Raw genomic sequence first — 20,455 nt, forward strand, 5'->3', positions numbered from 1 at the left:
CAGAATTTATTTATTAAATCTAAATTATTTAAAAGACACGACGTTTCGATCTCACCCTAGAGATCATCGTCAGGTGAACAAAGAACACACCTGACGATGATCTCTAGGGTGAGATCGAAACGTCGTGTCTTTTAAATATTTTAGATTTAATAAATAAATTCTGGTTTTTAAATTCTTTTAATCTGTAAATAGTGGGATTTTATCTTATTATCCGTTCACCACGTTTGAGTGTGGTCATCGTTCTACTACTACTACTACTAGTAAGGGGATTTGAACCCAGTATCCCGTAGTTGAATGTTCTAGGCATTCACCCATACTGTTCCACTAATGCACTAGTATCTCATTGCTGGGTGCAGAGAAACGATGGGGACTAGTGTATCAGCCCGCAACAATACCATATTCAACAGAACCCACGACCTGATATCACAGAGTCACGTACGCGCCACTTGTTCAAACCATCCCAACAAGATGATATTTGAAAACAACAGTGAAAATAGGATGACATAAATTCGAAGAAGTTGATTTATAAGTAGTATGTGCTTTGATTACAATTTCTGGGAAGTCTTTGGAAAAATTGGCTAATACTTCATTTCATGACACCAAGGCTCTTAGGGGGCACTCAGTTTTGAGGTTCATAGGGATGTGTCATATCATATTTCTGGATCCAGCCTGGCTGAGACAGACACTCTTGCACTTGCCGATACCGCATGCTATAACTGTATTAACCTCGTTCGGATTAGGGGCAAAACTGCAGATAAGGTCACGTTGCTGCTGTTAAGTTGCGTTTAGTACTATGGTTAAGGGATATGGCAGGGATAGGCCTACGGCGTCAACATGCATTACCATCACAGACACTAACAGTAACCTAGCCCACGTGCGGTCTTCATGGCTCAGTAGATAAGGTAGTTCACTGATGGTAGGCTCTAATCCCAGCAAATAAAGCTTTAACGTTCCTGTGTAAAACCTCACCGTGATAAACCCTCTAGGCTAAAGAACATAAGCCCCCCATAGCAAAAAGTTAACAGTCTTAACTACAGTTTAGGTCACATTCCCACTGTATGGCGCTAGCGTCAAAAGAATAGCGTTATGGTTAGGTACATAACCATCGGGGACAACTGCGTTTGCTCCAAGTTGACTTCATATGCAGTTAGATCTTTCTAAGTTTGGACAAGTAACTAATGCCACACATATACAGCGGACAGGTGCCATAAACTGCATAAGACCTATCTAAGTATGGACACGTGTCTAACGCAACATTATTGCGGAAAGGTGCGTTCTACTCTTCTCAGTGCAAAGTTTGACAACAAGTCATCATGAAGTAGGCCTAACTAACGCCTTACATACGCCACGGTAAGAACCTTAAACTGCAATAAGACCTTTCTAAAGATTGAGCTATTGTTATTATACTCACATCAGAATAGAATCAATGACGGCTGCAGAATCACAATAACAACATCATAATAGTATATGACGAACCCGGAAGTGAGTTCAGTAGGTTCAGAGAGGTGCCCTGAAAATAGTCCAATTCAACCCGGAATATTGAAGATGACAGCGGCTTAAACACGGTACAATTTTCACCTAGCCCTAGATCTGTACGAGACGCTTGCTAGTGAGAACGCTTACCGATTTACGGAGAATGTATCCAGCTGAAAATCAACTTTAATCGTCGAGAATTCCAAACTTCATACACAGAGTTCCGCACAAGATGGCGCATTCGGAGTGAGGGTTCGATCGGATCCGACATGGGCTAAATTCTATTCAAACTCGAGACCATGTTCGAATCCCGCGATTATGGCAGAATATTGCTCACGTGCCACAGTAATAATACTACCCCTTTGGCGGTCGCGTGCTACCCCTATATATATCATTAACGGCGGATTTGAGAACTAATTCAGATTGCGGGACAGTTTAATTACTTCGTTTGTTGCCTAATAATGATAAATTTATCTATGAATATATACTAGATTTTGATAAATGTCGCTATAATGTTCACTTGTCCTACAGAATTAAAAGAACTTCCCCAAGCCTGAAGGCTCTACCAAAAATGGGAGAATGCGCTATAGGAAAGAAAAAATAATTGGATGGGCTTATACCGAGGTTTGTGAAAATATCCGATCATGAAACTAAACCACAGACAGGTTCTCTGAAAGGTTATAAGCAGCCAGAGCGGTCTCTCCTGTCACTGGGTTTAACCTGATGAAAAAACCAAAACAAACAGAACTAAAATTTCATATACAATTTCAACATTTATTTCCCACTTGTATTTCTACTATAAATAAGCCTTTCACATAATCTCAGACGACCTTGAACTGGGCGCAATTCACGAAATTATGACCACAAGGATTTTCGTAAACAATTTATAATATAACTTAATTTTTCTGGTAACCAATTGAGTCAATTTACAATTGTCGGCTTTTTAATGTTTTATCGCTATATCACAGATTTTTTCAAAAAACTAAATGCCTTTAAATCAAGAAGAACCTAACAGATGTTCGACCGTCATAATCAGATCATTATGTTTATTCAGCATATGCTGCATGAGCGTCGCGTCACCCGTATCTTCACCGCACAACGCGCAACAACCGGCGATTTCCAGATCGACCGACGTCAAAATCGCGTGACCGAGCGCTTCGTCGACCAGTTTATTGGTGGCGCTGTCCTCGACCGGCGGCTGAACGGCGGTCTTCAGATCGATGAGCGAGCTGGCGGCTATCCGAGCGTCGTCCGTCGTACGGAACTCGTCGCGGCAGACGCGCGATCGTATATGAGCGTCGAGATCGTCGCGATTCGGGAACTCGCAGCGACACGCGACGCACGCGAAAAACGCCGATTTTTTCGCCACCGTATTTTTTTCCGAATTCCCCGCCGCCGTTTTCGTCGTCGCGGGGCCGGGGGCACTTCGATATCGTTCGTGAATCCGAGTATGAGTTTCAATGTCTTTGCGGCGGATGAATCCCTTCCCGCACGTCGCGCAAACGAACGGCAATTCCTTCAGATGAATCCGCCGCACGTGCTGGCGCAGATTCGACTCCGAACTGAATTTCTTACCGCACGCGTCGCAGACGCTCGCCGCAGCGGCCCTCTTGCATCCGTGCACGAGCTTAACGTGACGATCTAAGTTATAACGCAAGTGGAAACTCTTCCCGCAATCGGCGCACGCGAAAACCTTCTTCGTCGCGTCGTGGAATTTCAAATGTCGTCGCAAAACGCGTTTCGACGCGAAGCGCTTCCCGCACGTGTCGCACGTGTGGTCGTATTTTTTCTCGTGAACGGTCTCTTTGTGCTCTTTCAAATAAAACGTCGTTTTGAACGCCGCGGAACACCGGTCGCATCGAACGCGACGCTCTGGGTGAACGCGTTTGACGTGCGCTTTCAAGAACTTCTCGCGTTCGAACGCCTTCGTGCATATCTTACACCGAAATCCTTCGACGTCGTTCTCCGCGTTCTTAGACGCCGGTCGTTTGTCTGATCGGTCGTTCTGCGTCTCAGTCACGACCGTAGACTTGTCTAAAACCAAGCTTAACCGTTTTTCACCAACGTTCGGCACAACTTTAGGCATCGGAACGCTGGCACCAGCTACGCTATCCTTTGCGCAACTTTCAGCTCCGATATCGCTACATTCAGGCATGCAGCCGCCCGCTGAGGCCGAACTATCCGTAGCGGACTTTCGCGTAATATCAACGGACTTTTCAGTCCTGATTTCGCTAAATTCAGGCACGCGGCCACGTTCTACGCAGGCTGAGCGTTCCTTCGCAGATTTTTGGTATACATCGACGACAGAACTCTCGATCCCGATTTCACTAAAACGCGGCGTATCATCACCCGCCGAGCCGCGATCGATGAATTTTCGCGTGATACGTTTTAGAGTCCCGGTCGACTCATCCTTCGCGGAAGACGACGTCTGTTTTATAGACTCGGACCGCATCGGGACGACACGGTTATCTCGATCACGCGTCGTCGCCATTCGTTTCTCGTTTTCGAGCGAGTACTCGTCAGTCAGAACGCAGCGTAATCCGGCGTCGATCACCTGAAATCTCGCTTTGTTGATAACGAATCGCACGCCGCCCGTCGACGTTTTACAGATTTCCACGTTCAGCCCAGACACCGATTTCGAGGTGAATCTTACGCGCGATTCCGATTCGATCAATTGAATCGTTTGTACGAGGAAATCCGGCAGAACGAGTTCTAAAGTTTGAAGGTCGACGTTCAGCTTGGCGCCGCGGGTTTTATCAGCGCCGTTCGACGATGCTTCCGACATTTTCACTTAGGCCTATTTAACCCTTTTTCCACGACTACGTAACGTCTTTTTTACAAAAGGAATAAAAGAAAAATGAGATAATTACAACATTTGCATATAAGAGATGTGAATAAATCGTATAAAAACATACGGCTGGTAAAAGTGGAATCTCAAACATCGATCACCAACGAGCGAAATTAAACTGCACAATAAATTCGAAATTGAATTGTATTGATTTTATCAAGTTTGATCTATTAAAACGCTAAATAACGAATTGGACATATGTCTTACCTACTTACTCCTCTTCGGGGAGTTAATTAAAGAGATCCAATGGATGTGCGATGCATTTTTCGAGGTCCTGGCGTCTTTGAAGAGTCAAAACAGTTTACGATATTAACAGCGTAAGCCAATAAAATTCAATTGATTTGACTTTGCTTCCCCGATTTACGGCATCCGCGAACCGAGCGGCTGGCTCTTAATCTCGGGAGCTGGTGAATTCTCCAAGCGGCTGGCTCATGAATGGGGCCGATCAAATTGTAAACATTGCGGGTTTGTCCTTCGTTTATTACGGTATCTGAATGGAAAATCGCTACCGAACTCGATGATCTAGAAACGGGAACAACGCGAAACTCGAGAGGAATTCATTAAATGGTAGGTGTAGGTTGAGGGCTTGGAGGGCGCCGTTTTCTCGTCTCAAAATCAAAAAAAGTGTCAACTGTCAAAATCTTTAAAGTTAAATATCAATGTAACTTTGTTGTCATCTACTGTGCTGCACCCGATGAACCCTGTCAATATCATTTTCAGGTCTTTGATTATTCATACGACTTGGCCTAAATACTTCGCATACCAACAAGGTTTCCCCGAATATAACCCTTTCATTTTCAAAACTTATAGTGATGTACTAATATTAGTCGGAATACCAGTGTTTGTTTGTGGAACGATGGCTAAAATTTAGTTACTAGACTAATACTGATGGTGATCTCTTCCTTTTCTCTACTACTCTACTAACTATAGTATAGGGCTTCATCAGGGGTGGATGCAGGTTTTTGGAAACATTGGATTTAGGGTCACTATACTTACACATATTTCTTAGCGCAAAAGTGGGCACGAAGCCTCCTTGCTAGGGGGGTCTGGGGGCCCCTAGAAAATTTTGAAAAATTTGATTAATTTAGATGGATTCCGAGCACTTTCTTGGTTGAAATTGGGAATGAAATGGGGAATGGGTTGAAAACCTTCTATGATTTTTAGGAGAAGATTCCAAGGTCCCTTGGCCAAAAAAATGCGGGATACCCCCGCACCCTCCCTGGATCTGCCTATTACTTTTTTTACAATCCTGTATTAATCATGACAGGTTATTAGCGTTAGGGTAAGGGAAGATAAGAGTAGGATAAGCGACTGAGGCAGATTAGTGTGTGAAAGATAGTAAATAAACGCTTTAAACCTAGGCCTAACCTTTTGATCTTAAACCTATTCTAATAGCTGTCACATAGACTACAGGCGTAGACCCTATTCAGAATACCGGTATGTGCTATTTTCATATCACCTGATGTATGAGACATATATTTTCTAAGAATAAATATCAAATATAAATAAAGCATGTAGGGGCCTAAATTGCCAGAACGAACTAATTGTTTAAATACGGCCCTAAATCGAATTTTTTTTTTTGTTTGAATTCAGGACTGTTGTCGTTAAATGAATGAACCATGTGGAATGAGAATAACCTCGAAGATAACCAGCTCAGCGGCAACTATGACGTGGTACGACCAACGTGTGTTTTATATGCGGTAAAAACCCGCTTAATTCGGATCATTTCGAATCGACAAAATTCATCAGGTTCATCGTCGATTCGGATTAAACATTACAGTTAACGAGCCATTACGGTTTATTTTCTGATAGTTTCGAAGTTTTGACTAAACCTCGTCATCAGAGAAACAAAATATTTTTCATATCCTTCATTCGTGTTCATGTATTTAGGAAATCTTTAGTTTTTAGTTTTTCTGATGATGAAGTTTATAGTCTGAAATTCGAAACTGTCTAAACTAAATTGTTTAATCATCAACAGTGGGTTTTGCTCCTTAACGAAATACATAGATCAATATCAGGGCCCAGGTTTCATGGTTGTGAGTTTGAGTTAAAACTCTTCAAGAGTTAAAATCAGTTCATTTTCCATGTTTTAATGCTATAGTTGGTTTTAACTCAGAATTGTGGAACTAGGTCCAGTCTACCGGTCATCATATTTTACCTACCGGTAGATCTTTGATTAGGTGTACCGTGAATGATATCTGAATTAGATCAAAATCTGAATCAAACTCTGAATTAAGCGGGTTTGACCACTTTTCTCTAGTCATCTTTGCCGACAGTTTCACATCTTATTTCGATATGTCTATTTTTTAGAATCCGTACGAAAGTTTCATGCGTAGACATTTGCAGCATTATGGATACTATACGGGTAAGTATCCTGAAGAATATATATATATATATATATATATATATATATATATATATATATATATATATATATATATATATATATATATATATATATATATATATATATATATATATATATATATATATATTTATATATATATTTATATACATGTTCATATTGTGTACAGCTCTCAAACAGCATCCTTCCAAACTTTTCATGAAAAACGAAGGGTTTTTTGTTTTATACCAAATCGACGAAAGAATCGGACTGATTTTAGAGTTCAACTCTTTTTCGTTTGAACAGGGCCCGTTATAAAGCTAAAAACGAAATGTCGTAAAACCGTCAGGTTTGGAATTCTTTAAGAAATGGTTTTTCGACAGCATAAGATTTATCGAGCGTACACGAGAGAAATGAATGGGGTTTTTTTCTCGGGTATATATTTGAAGTATTTACTCATTATCCGCGTCGCGTTTACGGAGTAAATCAAATCCGCTTCGATCTAAAATTCCGGTTTATTTGTTCGCTTTCTTCATTAACTCGCCGTCGTCGTAGCCAGGAACGCGACTAACACGAGACATTTGATCCCTCGATTTTGAAAAATAGACGTAAACGACGTGACCTACCGCGACACACAACGTTTTGCAGGTATTTTTTTTACCGTATGTCATTGAATATCCGTAGTCAATGTCACCGAAAAAAGAACGCGAGAAAGAAAAAGAACATTCGCCGAACTCGCCGAGAAAAAAATTATCGGAAAGAATTTTCGGGATCGTAGACTTTCGATTTCCCCGATTCCCTGATACAAATCTACGCACACCTTTCCCGCAATCTCAACTTTAGGGAATGATTTTCTGGGATCAGTGACTTGGAATTAGTTTTCGGACAATTGGTAATACCTTTGAAAACCCACTGTACACAAATCTAAAAGATTAATATAGGCCTATGGTCGTGATATAACTTTCCCAGACTTTCCCTCGTGCTCATTGTATGGATCGGTTTTAATTTTCAGCTTTTCGGTCCATCATTTCCGCGAACTTTCCGTCGCAATATCGACAATCGCGATACAAAAAACCACGCGACCGAGTCTTTTACCACGAACGTGAAATATCTATATTTTTCGATTCAGTGATTATCCGTTACGCCGCGGTACTAAATACCTGTTTACGTTTTTTTTACGGTTGAAAATCTATTTACTTTTCATAGGAGATTTCGTGAACTTAATCGGAATAACATATTATAGGTGTCTTAGAGCCTAAACAATAAAACACATCGACAAAGACTGTGTAGATATATGTATGTATATATATGTATATCTCCCTATTACGGCGTGCTTGACTAATAGCCCTATAAGCTATGGAACTCCCGCATAATTGCTTTCTTTCGGAGCGAAAATCTCTTAAGAGCGCGTACTTAAGATTTACCGCTGTTTTGAATTTAATCGATTTTAAATCTTGTCACACGGCGTACGAACCTACGTTACGGCGCCGGCAATAAAACCCGACGTTTAATTACTTATTCGCGTTCAAGATTTATTTCGTTTAATCCTCGAACGACCGGTGTGTTCTTTAAGTGCTTTTCTCTCTCCGAAGTAAGAGAAAGAGAGCTCTTTCTTTAGAAATACGCGGTCTTTAGTTAAAAGAAGTTTTAGATATTTATTTACACTTCGCTGGACATCGGGGTAGGCCTATATATTAGAGGCTATTAATACGGTGATAACACCTATAATATATCGGGATCTCTTTCTTTCTGTGCGCGAGCATTTTCTCTTGAGTCTTCAGAAGTGTTCTTATCACGTTCATTTTAACGGGGAGTAGTTCGTTTTTCGACGTCGACACCGCCTGCCGCGGGTGTCAAAATAACGAGCGATTAAATTATTCAATTATTCGTTACCGTAATTTGCGTACGTATTATTATCGTAATCGTATCGTCGTTGAACCTGTTTTTCGCCGCGTATTTACTCGACTAGGACGAACGAATATTCTTCGAAAATCACTTCGAATCGCAAATCGGAATTTAATTGGATTTCTCCGGCTTGATTTACGTTCAGTCGCTGAAAAGATCTAGTGGTCGTATTAAGTCGCGTCTCGGTTTTGTTGGGGTTTTTTTTTGTTGTTCTTTACGGTGTGAATTTAAGGCTTTATTAGACGAGTTCGCATACTCTGTAATAACGTACATTGTCACCTGTTTTTCTCGCGGTTCCCACCAGCACCGAGAAGACCCTGATCGTAAATTTTCAAAATACGGTCTTTGCGCGATCGAAATACGGACACTCGATTTGTCGAACCGCATTTCGACGCTTGTTTACGAAAAACGAAAGTTACCAAACCGACACTATTCGTCTTCATCTTGCGAAAGCTGTCATCTAATTTCGCGTGATAGATTTCGATATGAGCGATGTGGCCCTGGCAATTAGATTTGTTCAAAGCAGGTAAGCCGCTTATGATGCAGCGATCTATTCTTCGCGATGACTGCGGCGATGAATATTTGAAATATCGTCGCGTGGCGCGCGATGCGTCGTTCGTTTCTTAAGTCCGAACTTAATGAATCATATATACGCGTCTAATTGTTAAGCTTAATTTGGAAATGATGAGATTATTGAATATTTTGGTCTAAGACCGTCAACTAAAGAGCTACTGGTATATAAGTAGTGGTGTCTAGGTTTTATAGCAGCACATTAAGGTACTAACTAGTCCTCAGATTGTTATGACGAGTAAAGCATTTCTCTCAAATGTCTAAGGGTTTAGTTTTATAAGTTACTGTAAGGTCTATGTGATAGAAAATACGCAAGTGTGTTTTTTATCAATACGTGATTCAAAGAAAGATGAATGAATTTTAACATTTTTGAACCTAGAAATTTCTCTGATTCACTCACGGAATTTTGTTTAATTGCATGGAAAAATCAAGGGATTGGTAAATGGGCTGAAAATGGCAACCCTTGTGTTTGACAACAGATTTTGTAATTTACGTCGGGGAAAATTTCAAAAATCTCCCCAGAAATTCCTGGGAGATAAATTCGGGAACTCAAGGGATTATTTGTAAATGGGCCGAAAGTGGCCACCGTGTTACGAGGTGTAGGATTTGATTTAGCTATAATATTTGTGTTTTTTTTATAGGTCGAAACGAAGGTTATCGACATTCGCTGCCGTCGTTTGAAGACTGGGAGAAAACTCACGCGTACGACGTCACAGACAGCGAGTCCGATTCCGACGACGCCAACGATAAAGATGATAAAGGTAACGACCGTAGATAGAGAACTTTTTTCAAGTCTACGAAAGTCTCTTGTTTCGATTAACCGGAGTACGGATATTTTCAGGAAAAAATAAATTTTCAAAAAATTTCTATCATTATCGTGGGCATTTTAAAGAGAAAGGGGAAAAATAATGTTTTTGGGCCTTTTTTTCAACATAGAATCTTGGAAGGACTACGGAATAAAAGATAAAAAAAGGAGCGAAATTTGTGTTGATTTAAATTCCAATGATCGGGGAAACTAAATTTTTTTACGAAACAGGGGATGGAAAATTAGGACGAAAATATGGAAATAAATTTTTCTTATTTTTTTGGAAAAATTATGATGAAAGTGTGACATGAAAAAAAATGATATTTTGGAAAATTTATGACGAAGAAAAAAAATCGTGGGTGGTTGATCCATACTCCGCTAGTAATTAAAATAACTACTAGGCTGTATAGGGCGTATAGGGGAATGTGTTCAATCATTTATTACGTTATATTAAAATACCACACTGAATAACCTGAATAATATTACACCTGACTTGTAGTGGCAGCGCGGCTATGTTTTTGTCATAATGAATTATTAAACAGAACGGTTTAGTAGTTTACGCCCTGCAGTGTTTGAGCTGACCACCGTGACAGGCTTTATTTATAACACATGCGCCTTCCAAACATACCTACATGGGGCCACTGAGGTATTGGGTTTACTTGTGATAAATAGTGTCAATCAAGAATAACACCTGCGTATGAGAAATCAAGATTTCTTTTGGAAAAGAATTGGCTCCTTATTTGTAGATATAAATGATGAATTTTCCCGAAAGGTCAAGCTACTGGTTGTAGCCCAAATCACAAAAAATCGACTTTCGATATCTATAGAATGGCTCCTTATTTCTAGATGTAAATAACTTCTCCCATTGAAGAGATCAGCCTCTCTCGGCTTAAAGGTTAAGCTACTAGATCAATACGCTTGTCGTCCAATGGCGCATTAAAGAAATCTTCAGATTGGTCTTTTTAGTCAGATTGTGAGTCCGATTTAGGAACTCTCTACCAGCGGCTTCTATCAGGTTTACAGATTACGCTATTCCGGAATGGGTAGAGCGTATTCTGGTCTAAACGAACGCGCCAGTAGAGGATTTCGGAATCGGCACCGGACCGATCGAAACCTGCCCTAGATTGGTTTAAACCGGTTTTAGAAGCACCAGTTGCCAGTGGTTTAGAATTTGACGGGGTCAGAGATAACCGGGTTCCAGGTTAAGTCGAGGAGATAGACAATATCCGTGTTTAGATGAGAGAAATCCGACAATAAACTCAGCCTAAAGATGTAAAGAATTGTTCTCGAATTATTGATAGTTGTATTCTGTGTATGTTTAGCTCGTCGGAGTTACTGGGACGAGTTACAGTGGGACGAGTTACAGTACGCGTGTAAACTCGGTAGAATACGTCGTCTCAGTAACATCGGCGTCGACGGTCACCGCTGCCGTAACAAACCAAACCCTCCGCCGTATCGCGACGATCGCGACGACGACGAACAAGGTAAAATTAGAATTATCGATATCGCTGAAACAGTTACACGCAATGCTTGGAGAAGATACATGGTGCGCAGATTTGAAGCGGGATGGTATCGCCACGTTCTGCCCTCGCAGGGATTTGAACCTGATGGCATCGCGAGACCCTGCCACATTACAAACCCCTGTCCTAAAAGACCTATCCTCCCTCAAGCGCCTGCCCTAATAGACCTATCCTCCCTCAAACTCCTGCCCTTATAGACCTATCCTCCCTCGCAGGGATTTGAACCAGATGGCATTGTGTGACTGCCATGTCCTCCCTCACAGGGATTTGAACTTGATGGCATCATGAGACTGTCACGTCCCTCCCTCACAGGGACCTGAACTTGATGGCATCATGAGACTTGGCCACAGTATGAAACCCTTGCCATAGTTGACACATCAGGAAGAATTTGGCAGTCTCATGATGCCATCAGGTTCAAATCAGTGTCAATGGAGGATGGAGGTCTGTTAGGGCAGGGGTTAGTTCTGTGTCCAGGTTTGAAACCCTGCAGGATTAATGCACGTGGCAATGAAACGGGATTCTTCAGTTTAGAGAAAAATTCTCGATTTTATCAGTAGAAAAAATACAATTAGCATTTGTCATAGCATAATGACACAACATTGCATAGGCCCTAACTGTATGTTCGAAATCTCAGCCGATTCAGATAATCAAATCATTTTACCCGAAATCATATTTTCTCCGCTGCAAGCCGCTTCCAATAACTCTACGGGTGAACGAATAACAGCTTTCGCTGATGTTTTCTTTGGTTCTAAAAATGGGTTAGTATTTTCTTCAGTAGTTTACGCTATTATTTCCCACAGCTTCCAGTGTGAGAGCGACTTATAAATGCAGTATTAGACATTCACGAACATGCACACGCACACACATTGCCGAGTGGATTTTACAACACTTTTCGATTATTACCTGTACTTATATCAGCATTTTACTAATCGTGTAGAAAAGTTGAAAAATAAAAAATGTTTTGTGGCCATTGGGATGTCACCGACAAGGTTTTTGAGTACCAGGTACAGCGCAGCTAAATCCAACTTTTCGCGATTAGCCTCTAGACTTAAACTGCGAATATGGGTTATTGAATTAGAATAAAGTCTATCATTAGGGATATATAACAAAGGTTATTAATTAATTTATGGGCTAGAGACTCTGATGTGAGAAACGTAAATAGATTAAGGCCTCTTTTAATTTCATGGGGTACAGATCATGTCTTCAGGTAAGAAATCAAAGGCCGAACGGGAAAAATCACTATCAGAGCGAAAATTGTATTGAATCGAGTTCGAATTGCGAGTAAAATTAGGACGGAAATATCAAGAAAAAATAATTAATTTATTCCGAGTAAAAATTGGTCGAATAAGTGTAAGGATGTGACGTATGACGGGTATGTTCTACTCGGCGTTTGGAAAATCGGAATTGGAATATTTTTATACGCGGAAGTCGCATTATGGAGTGTGAGTAATAAAACTGTCTCGACGCGCCGTCGTTGCGTAATCGGCGCGGCCGCAGACGGCAGTTGATTGATTAAGTTTCGTTCCATTAACATCGTTTAAGCATTTATTAAAAGTGTTGATTTATACAATATCCGTTCGTACGACTGAATGCGGTTCGTAACGTTAATAGCGTCCATTAGCGAGCGCCGATCGAGCCGCGGTCACTATACGGCATCGTCGCATCGCAGCTTCTGTATCTATATACGTGATGGTTCATGTATGAAAATTATAGGGGTAAGGTACGGCGACGTCCGGCTGTTGGAAAGTTGCTCGAAAGTTGGTTCAAGTTAAGAGCGTTCAGGATTAACATGCGGTGAACATTGTAGTTTTGACTGGTAGACTGATGTTAATCGCAATATTTCAGAGTTAATGATCAAAGCCCGCAGTTGATGATTCAACATTCGATGTTTTTTTAAGTAATTTGCCGAAATCGGAAAACTAATGTGTCATTTTACGTAACAACATTTTTTCGTTTCTCTGATGATGAAATTTAGTCAAAACTTCGAAACTGACGGAAAAAATCATCAACTGTCGGTTTTGCTCATTAATGCAGTTGCGATTAAGTTATCCGTCAGATTAACGATTATTGAGCAACTTCTGGGCCCTGGACGCAGTTCCACAGACAAGCCCCTGCAGTCTCCGTGGAACTGGGTCCGTTGAATAAAGGGCAAAGGTCAAAGCTGAAAATGGTTAAATTTTAAGCGTAAAACAAGTGTTGTATTTTTTGTCAAATTCGACACGTTCGACCGAGGTTCCTTCTACGAAATATGGATCAATTTGGTCGTGCTGATTCTGTATCAGTGATTCGGAGGACTAACTTTATGGCCGGTGTTTATTTCAGATAAAGGATCCCCGGATGACTATTTCCGGACTACGCAACTCGTTTACAACTTCCAGGCCGGGCGAATGGTAAGTTCAACACCTTTCATCATTTTGAGATGTCTTCCATCTAATGAGTTACTACTGGGGTTCTTGCGGGTTTTAAAAAGTTTTGGCCAATGGAAATTTTTTTCAGGCCCTGGAAAAGCTTGAAGCTTTGTTTATGGCTATGGAAAAGGTATAGAAAATCAGAAAATGGTCTCAAAGTAAAGTTTTCCTTCTATTTTGAATTTTAGGCTGTATGCCTAAATGTCTTACTACACATTTGATAACAAACTTTATGAAAACACTTCTTCAATTGGCACTTATTTACTTTGAATGCCTACATGGCCTGGTTCTTGGTTGGTGACTTCTTGGTGGGTGTGGAAAATCTGGGTATGGAAAAGTTATAGAAAATGAAATTGTGAAACCTGCAAGAACCCTGTACCATAATATTAATATTTTTAATAACCTCTTTAAAACAATGTTTTCTAATCTATAGGTGCCTCGATTACGTGAGCCCCGTCAACTCTATGCCATGGCTAAAGATATGGGACCTCAACAGGCCGCTAGGTGGTAAGTTTTCCAATTTCAGCAAATAATCTATGAGAAGTTGATTTTCTATGGAAGCTGGCAGTACAAAAACGAAATCAGTTCTAATTCTTCTAGACTAATTCTTCTTTTGTTGATTGATAAACTATCGATAAGGTTACTTTATTCCTAATCATGTCTTCCAATCCATAGTATATCCAGCTTTACTTTATTTATGAATATTCTAGATTAATACAGGTTCCCTGTGACTCCTTGTTAAACAGGTTCCCTATGACTCCTTGTAATATAGGTTCCCTATGACTCCTTAATTATTCCTTAAAAACTTTTTCTAAATAGTAAATGCTTTTGAAGGTGCTGGAGACTCCTTTGATTTGAGCAAAATGCTGAAAACTCCTTTAAATCTCTTCTAAAATACCATAACATGGTATATCTGGGACCAGGATTTTTTTCCCATTTAGGCGGTTACCAAATTCGAAACTGAGTTTGATGTAAAAGTGTGTAAAAGATAAAGATTAAACAGTACCATCTACGAGGAGTCTACTGTAATTAAGGATATGAAATTGACGCAGACGCTTCCCCAAAAATCGGAGCTTTTCTCTTTTTAAACTCCTTGAAATCTACTTATATCCAGGGTTGACTGATCTGTAGGGACCCTGTGATAAAACCTCTACTATAAAAAGAAGATTGGAGATTGAAAATTGAAGTGTTTTTGTATGATTCAATTGATGAAATTGTGTGACGATCATCGTACGTTGAAATGTCCAGTATTTTGATATCGTTACAGGCCGTCCGATATTCAGGTTATGAAACACCGCGTGAAACACATCGAGTACGTTCCTAACGAACGCGAGCCGTTTTACAAACGCAGTAAGTAGTAGTAGCCGTAGTTACCATAGTTATCCGCGCGATAATAGAAACATAACTGCATCAATCCATCCCTCGTCCGCCGTCCCCCCACGAGAACGACATGATCGCACAATCGAATTCATTACGATCAATCACTCTACTGTTTCCTGCTTTCTCTCCTTTGTTTTTGCATGTGTGGCATTAAACGTGCCCCTAGAGCTGAATTAACAACGAAATATGTCAGAAATGAGGGTTTAACGCTAGATGAAATTAAACTAAACATTTACTTAGAATTGACCATGGCCCAGGTTCTCAAAAAAGTTAAACTCAAATTTCTGGTTCAATTGCTGTATTGGTTACTTCATGTTTTCAGTGAGGACAACAATTCAAACTTAACGGCTTTTGGCTTACACATTTTTTCATGAAACTGAACCCAGGGGTCAGTTGTGCCAAGCTAGTTAGTTGCTAGTAGTGTTGGAGCTACCGGGTAACCAATGGATAAATGCTGTTGGTGACAATTGAAATTGCATTATTAGCACTGAATTTGTCAACCAGTTCACTCAACCAACCCTTGAGCAACTGGTCCCAGATTTATATTTTTATCATGATTTCGAGCTTATTTTCGATGTGAATCTCTCTTCTTTTTAGCATGTGTGGAAAAGATGCCACTCGTGAAGACCGAAGAAGGCGGTGGTCGCGTCGTCTATAACTATGAGCCGACATCGGGACCTTTTGTAAGTAAACAGATTGAAATTCAGGGGCATTTTTTACTATGCACACTTTTCCTTGTTTTGTGTTAAAAAAGATTTGAAAAAAATGGGTGGATCGGTCAATTTGCCTAATCTAGAATGAGTTTTTACTCTAGAATGAGGTGTTTACTCTAGAATGGCAGGGTCCCTTCGACTCCTTCATTTCTTAGAAACTCCCTTCTAAACAGAAAATGCTTTGAAAGGTGTTTGAAACTCCTTTGATTTGAGCAAAATACTTGAACCTCCCTAAAAGATCCTTCAATTTTGATAAATAGGCAATTAGAAATGTTTGTAGTTGTATGGTAAACTACCCCTAAATCAGTAAAGTTGGGACCAGAATTTCTTTCGTTACCCAATTAGGCAGTTACCGAATTAGAAACCTAGTTAAGTAGTGTCAAGGATAAAAATCTGCTCACAAAACCACTGAATTAACAGTTTACCAAGATAAACAGTACTGATTTAAGAGGAGTCTTCTGTAATTGGGACATAAAAGTGATGCAGCAGCAGATGCTTCCTTGAAATATGAAATTTCCTCTTTTAGATCTCCTTGAAAACTCCTTACATTCAGGAATGTCTGATCTGTATGGACTCAGAATGTCTGATATTGTTGCTGTTGTTGTTTGTTGTAGTTTATCCGATCTCGTGTCGGTGGTTATCGCGGTGGTTGCTCCGACGCCGCCGTTAAACTCAATTCCGAGGAGGACACGACGTTGATATTCGAATCGCGATTTGAAAGCGCTAACCTCGCCAAAGCCGTCCAAGTGTAAGTTTCAAATGCATCTAGGTTCAGCGGGTCTGTGGATAAAGTTTGATTTGAAAAGTACAAATCGAAATGAGCAAATTCAAGACCCTAGAAAACTGCGTACTGGTATCATATGATATTGTATTGTTTTCACAGTCATTGAAGAAGGTCTGTTGGCCTATTATTTGACTGACTCTGGTGTTTCACTTAAGTTGAAGGAGTATTTCCTAACATCCTTCTTAGCTCTCTGTTTTTGGATCATCGGAGAATGTCCTCTTAGATTTACTCTTTGTTGATCTCGTGATGGGTCCTAATTTTGTTTAGGCCCCTATACAAATTTCTATTCAGAGTTTACTCAAACTTATCAGCCTGTGGAACTGCATCCAGGGTTTAACTTAACCTAGTCTTTACTAGCATCACTGGTCAGACAACCACTTTTCAAAAGTAAGCTGATAAAATGTCTAATGTCTGGCGTTTGTAGTTGGATTTCAATTGAAAATATCTCAGGTGAAGTCCTGAATGAATGTGAAGTGGATGATCAGGGTGGATGTATGAATGTACAAATCGAAACGAGCAAATTCACGACCCTCAAAAACTGTGTTCTGGTAACTAGGACCTGATGAAAAAATTTCTATTCTGAGTTTACTCAAACTCACAGCCTGTGGAACTGCATCAAGGGTTTATCTTAACCTACCCTTACTGGCCACCAATTTTCGAAAGTAAGCTGATAAAACGTCTGCTGATGTCTGGCGTTTGTAGTTGGTTTACAATTGAAAATACCTCAGGTGAAGTCCTGAACACAAGTGAAGTGGATGATCAGGGTGGATGGATGAATGTCTATGGGAAGATAACCCAGGGTGAAAACGCTTAGCCGATACGTTTCATGATCGGTAGCCATTTTATTTTTGTTTCTTGTTGCAGGGATGAATACGACTATGAATTGACGTTGCGTAATGATCTTTATACGAAGAAACACACGCAGTGGTTTTACTTCCGAGTGACGAACACGCGAGCGAACGTGAAGTATCGATTTAACATAGTTAACTTCATGAAGGTACGACACCGATACGCTGTTAGCATCTTTACAAGCTGCGTTCGCGTGAACAGTTTTTTACCCGGCACAAATCCGGCCCGTGCCAGTTTAGGCCTGGATCAGCTGTTCGCAGCGGTGCCAAAGCTTGTGCCTGTTAGACCTGGGCCAAACTAGGCCCGACCGAAAACTTTGATAAAAAATATTGCACGTGAACGGTTCTGGAAGTGACTTTCGTCACTTGCCCACATCAAATGATCAGATCTTGCGCTCTCTAATTAAGCATGGGCCAAACTAGACTCTGACCTGGTTCAAATCGTCTCCGCGTGATCATGCCTATGAATATATAAGACACAAATTTTATCATTTATCGCCAGTTTTCAAGTGAAACGCGTCATGTTGTTTTTTAGTCGGATAGTTTATACAACAACGGAATGAAACCGTTGATGTACAGCGAACGACGAGCGATGGACGGTAAAATCGGTTGGACGCGTTCAGGATCGGATATCAAATATTACCGAAATAATCTCAAGTGAGTGAAATTCTAGACCAATGAGTATCACCGGTGCGAATGTCGAAAGCAATTAAGACAAATCGTAATGTATGTAGTATACCTATAAGGAAAACCCTCAATATTGATGATTGACAACTGAACAATCTGCTACACGGACGATTCAAATAGATTACTTCTATCCATTTTCATCTTCAGAGATTTAATCAAAATGTTTCCATTTGACTGATGTTTGAAGGAGAATGTTTTTACCCATCTTTTCATCTTGGGACTGCTGTGAATATTTCACAGACTCGAGGCTCATGGTCCTGTTCCACAATCATTGTAACAACATTAATCTTGATGATAGACTTTAGACTGTAGAACTGCGTACGACATCTTCAGCTTTAAATATCTCGGTATGAAATTGAATTTCCATTCATATTTCTTTGTTTTCTCTACAGATACTCAACTACAAAGGGAGAGCGTAGTTACTATTCGCTGAGTTGGACGATGCAACTGCCGTACGATAGCGATACTGTTTACATTGCTCATTGCTTCCCGTATACGTATACAGATCTTCAGGTATTGGAAAATTTTAAACCTCTCATAGACGAACAGTTACTATCGCGAGTTGACACCTAATCTTTGGCAGGGTGGCCACTGACCTGGAAAAACTGGGGAACGAGAAAAATCGAGAAGAAATCTGAGAAAATTGAGGGAATATTTAGCAAAAAAGCCTGGAAAACTCAGGGAATTTAGATAATGCTATTGATCACATGTTTCTTTTATCTGTTGGTTATTCAATGAAAAATGGATGTATTGTAACATTTTAAACCTACAAAACTTGGATTTACTTTGGCAATTTTGTGCCACCCGGTTCGATAAACTTATCTCTAGACTCTCTCATCCTTTGTTTCAGGATTATATTCTCGATATAATGAACGACCCGGTGAAATCGAAGATCTGCAAACAGCGAGTTCTATGTCGTTCGCTCGCCGGAAATCTAGTCTACGTGCTGACCATCACGTCTCCTTCAAAAAATATTGAAGATGGAAAGGTACGTGCGGCTACATGTGCATTTTATCATAGAATTCCACAGTCGTATCAGTACTCAAAACCCGACAGTATAGCGTTCCACCGTGAATGGGTTAACAATTTTCAGACTTGCAAGTTTTGAATCTTACTAACTCCAATTGATAGCAAACACTTCAACAGTCTATTTACAACATTCTTTTGGACCCTGTTCCACCACAGTTGTGAGTTCGTCTAAAACTCTGAAAGAACGCGTAACTGTGTCCTGTATATGTTGAGAAAGTTGTTTCCTTGTTTTTGTTAAACACATTTAGATTGAAAACAGAAAGAAAAACACATTATTATCAATGTTGATGTTTGAACCAATGTTTTCAATGCGTTTTTATTTCAGCATAAGAAAGCTATAGTGTTAACAGCGCGGGTTCATCCTGGTGAAACTCAGGCCAGCTGGATGATGAAAGGCTTCCTCGATTATCTTACCGGAAACTCGGCAGATGCCAAGGTATAATTTGCATGTATTCCTAATCTAGTGGGTGAGGGGCTGATCTAGAAAGGTTATGGTCCAGAAGGAAATCAAGGGCATTTCTAAGATAAAGTAGCCATGTCAAAGCCTACTGGTGGGGTTCCTCCATCTAGGATTAGATATTTTTGAGGCCACAAGTGGATTTCCTCCCTCGGTATTAGATATTTTTGAAGAAATAAACTCGAACAGACGCAATTTCAAAGAGAATGAGTTTCAAATTCATAGTTTTCACACTAATCGCTTGTTAAAAAGGGCAAACTCAATGATAAGGAAGGGGTCCGGACTCCTGAGACTACCCGCTAAATCCACCCTGAGAAAGCCCAGTTGTCGAGCCTGTCCAAAATGGTTAGATGGTTATATTTGTATTTTCAGGTGCTGCGAGATACGTTCATCTTTAAAATCGTGCCAATGTTGAATCCGGACGGCGTTATTGTCGGCAATTATCGGTGCTCATTATCGGGTCGCGACCTGAATCGAAACTATAAAACTGTGCTCAAAGAATCGTTTCCTTCCGTGTGGCATACGAAGAATATGATCAGAAAGTACGTTTTTTTCGGGGATGGGTGGCGTAGGTTAAAAGCCCCACCGCCCCGATGTGAAAATATCCCGCAATCCCGCAAGGAACAAATCCCTCGCAGAAATAATCCCCTGATATGAAAATCCTCCATGGAAGAAATCCCCTGA

The 20,455-nt window shown here is 40.4% G+C and overlaps 3 protein-coding genes across 3 annotated transcripts in view; 1 reads left to right on the plus strand and 2 right to left on the minus strand.

Annotated features, from left to right (window-relative positions):
• LOC141912459 (suppressor of hairless protein homolog) overlaps window positions 1-1,691 on the minus strand; it is a 39,503-nt gene extending 37,812 nt beyond the window's left edge. Inside the window, exons 1-2 of the mRNA XM_074803666.1 lie at window positions 1,624-1,691; window positions 1,412-1,510 (exon numbers count right to left, since the gene is read on the minus strand). The gene's annotated coding sequence lies outside the window, so the exon portion shown is untranslated. The remainder of the gene's footprint in view (window positions 1-1,411; window positions 1,511-1,623) is intronic.
• A 568-nt stretch (window positions 1,692-2,259) lies between these two features.
• Window positions 2,260-4,642, minus strand: LOC141912812 (uncharacterized). Its single transcript, XM_074804217.1, has 2 exons — window positions 4,529-4,642; window positions 2,260-4,303 (listed from the first exon to the last, which is right to left on the minus strand). The coding sequence occupies exon 2, from the start codon at window positions 4,256-4,258 to the stop codon at window positions 2,471-2,473; it is 1,788 nt and encodes a 595-aa protein (XP_074660318.1). The 5' UTR covers window positions 4,259-4,303; window positions 4,529-4,642; the 3' UTR covers window positions 2,260-2,470.
• Window positions 4,643-4,770: 128 nt separating this feature from the next.
• LOC141912655 (uncharacterized) overlaps window positions 4,771-20,455 on the plus strand; it is a 36,548-nt gene continuing 20,863 nt past the window's right edge. The window contains exons 1-15 of the mRNA XM_074803980.1: window positions 4,771-4,888; window positions 5,915-5,994; window positions 6,632-6,686; window positions 9,782-9,901; window positions 13,788-13,855; window positions 14,307-14,380; window positions 15,141-15,223; window positions 15,851-15,936; window positions 16,581-16,714; window positions 17,615-17,747; window positions 18,134-18,255; window positions 18,678-18,798; window positions 19,136-19,273; window positions 19,640-19,750; window positions 20,144-20,313. Coding sequence (XP_074660081.1) covers window positions 5,941-5,994; window positions 6,632-6,686; window positions 9,782-9,901; window positions 13,788-13,855; window positions 14,307-14,380; window positions 15,141-15,223; window positions 15,851-15,936; window positions 16,581-16,714; window positions 17,615-17,747; window positions 18,134-18,255; window positions 18,678-18,798; window positions 19,136-19,273; window positions 19,640-19,750; window positions 20,144-20,313 — 1,469 coding nt within the window. The 5' untranslated portion in view covers window positions 4,771-4,888; window positions 5,915-5,940. The remainder of the gene's footprint in view (window positions 4,889-5,914; window positions 5,995-6,631; window positions 6,687-9,781; window positions 9,902-13,787; window positions 13,856-14,306; window positions 14,381-15,140; window positions 15,224-15,850; window positions 15,937-16,580; window positions 16,715-17,614; window positions 17,748-18,133; window positions 18,256-18,677; window positions 18,799-19,135; window positions 19,274-19,639; window positions 19,751-20,143; window positions 20,314-20,455) is intronic.

The sequence above is a fragment of the Tubulanus polymorphus genome, chromosome 11 (genome assembly GCF_964204645.1).
Source record: "Tubulanus polymorphus chromosome 11, tnTubPoly1.2, whole genome shotgun sequence".
In the NCBI taxonomy this organism is placed as follows: domain Eukaryota; kingdom Metazoa; phylum Nemertea; class Palaeonemertea; order Tubulaniformes; family Tubulanidae; genus Tubulanus; species Tubulanus polymorphus.

Excerpts from the sequence above, each read along its gene's own strand:
- LOC141912812 (XM_074804217.1), bottom strand. The coding sequence starts at position 4,258 with ATGTCGGAAGCATCGTCGAACGGCGCTGATAAAACCCGCGGCGCCAAG.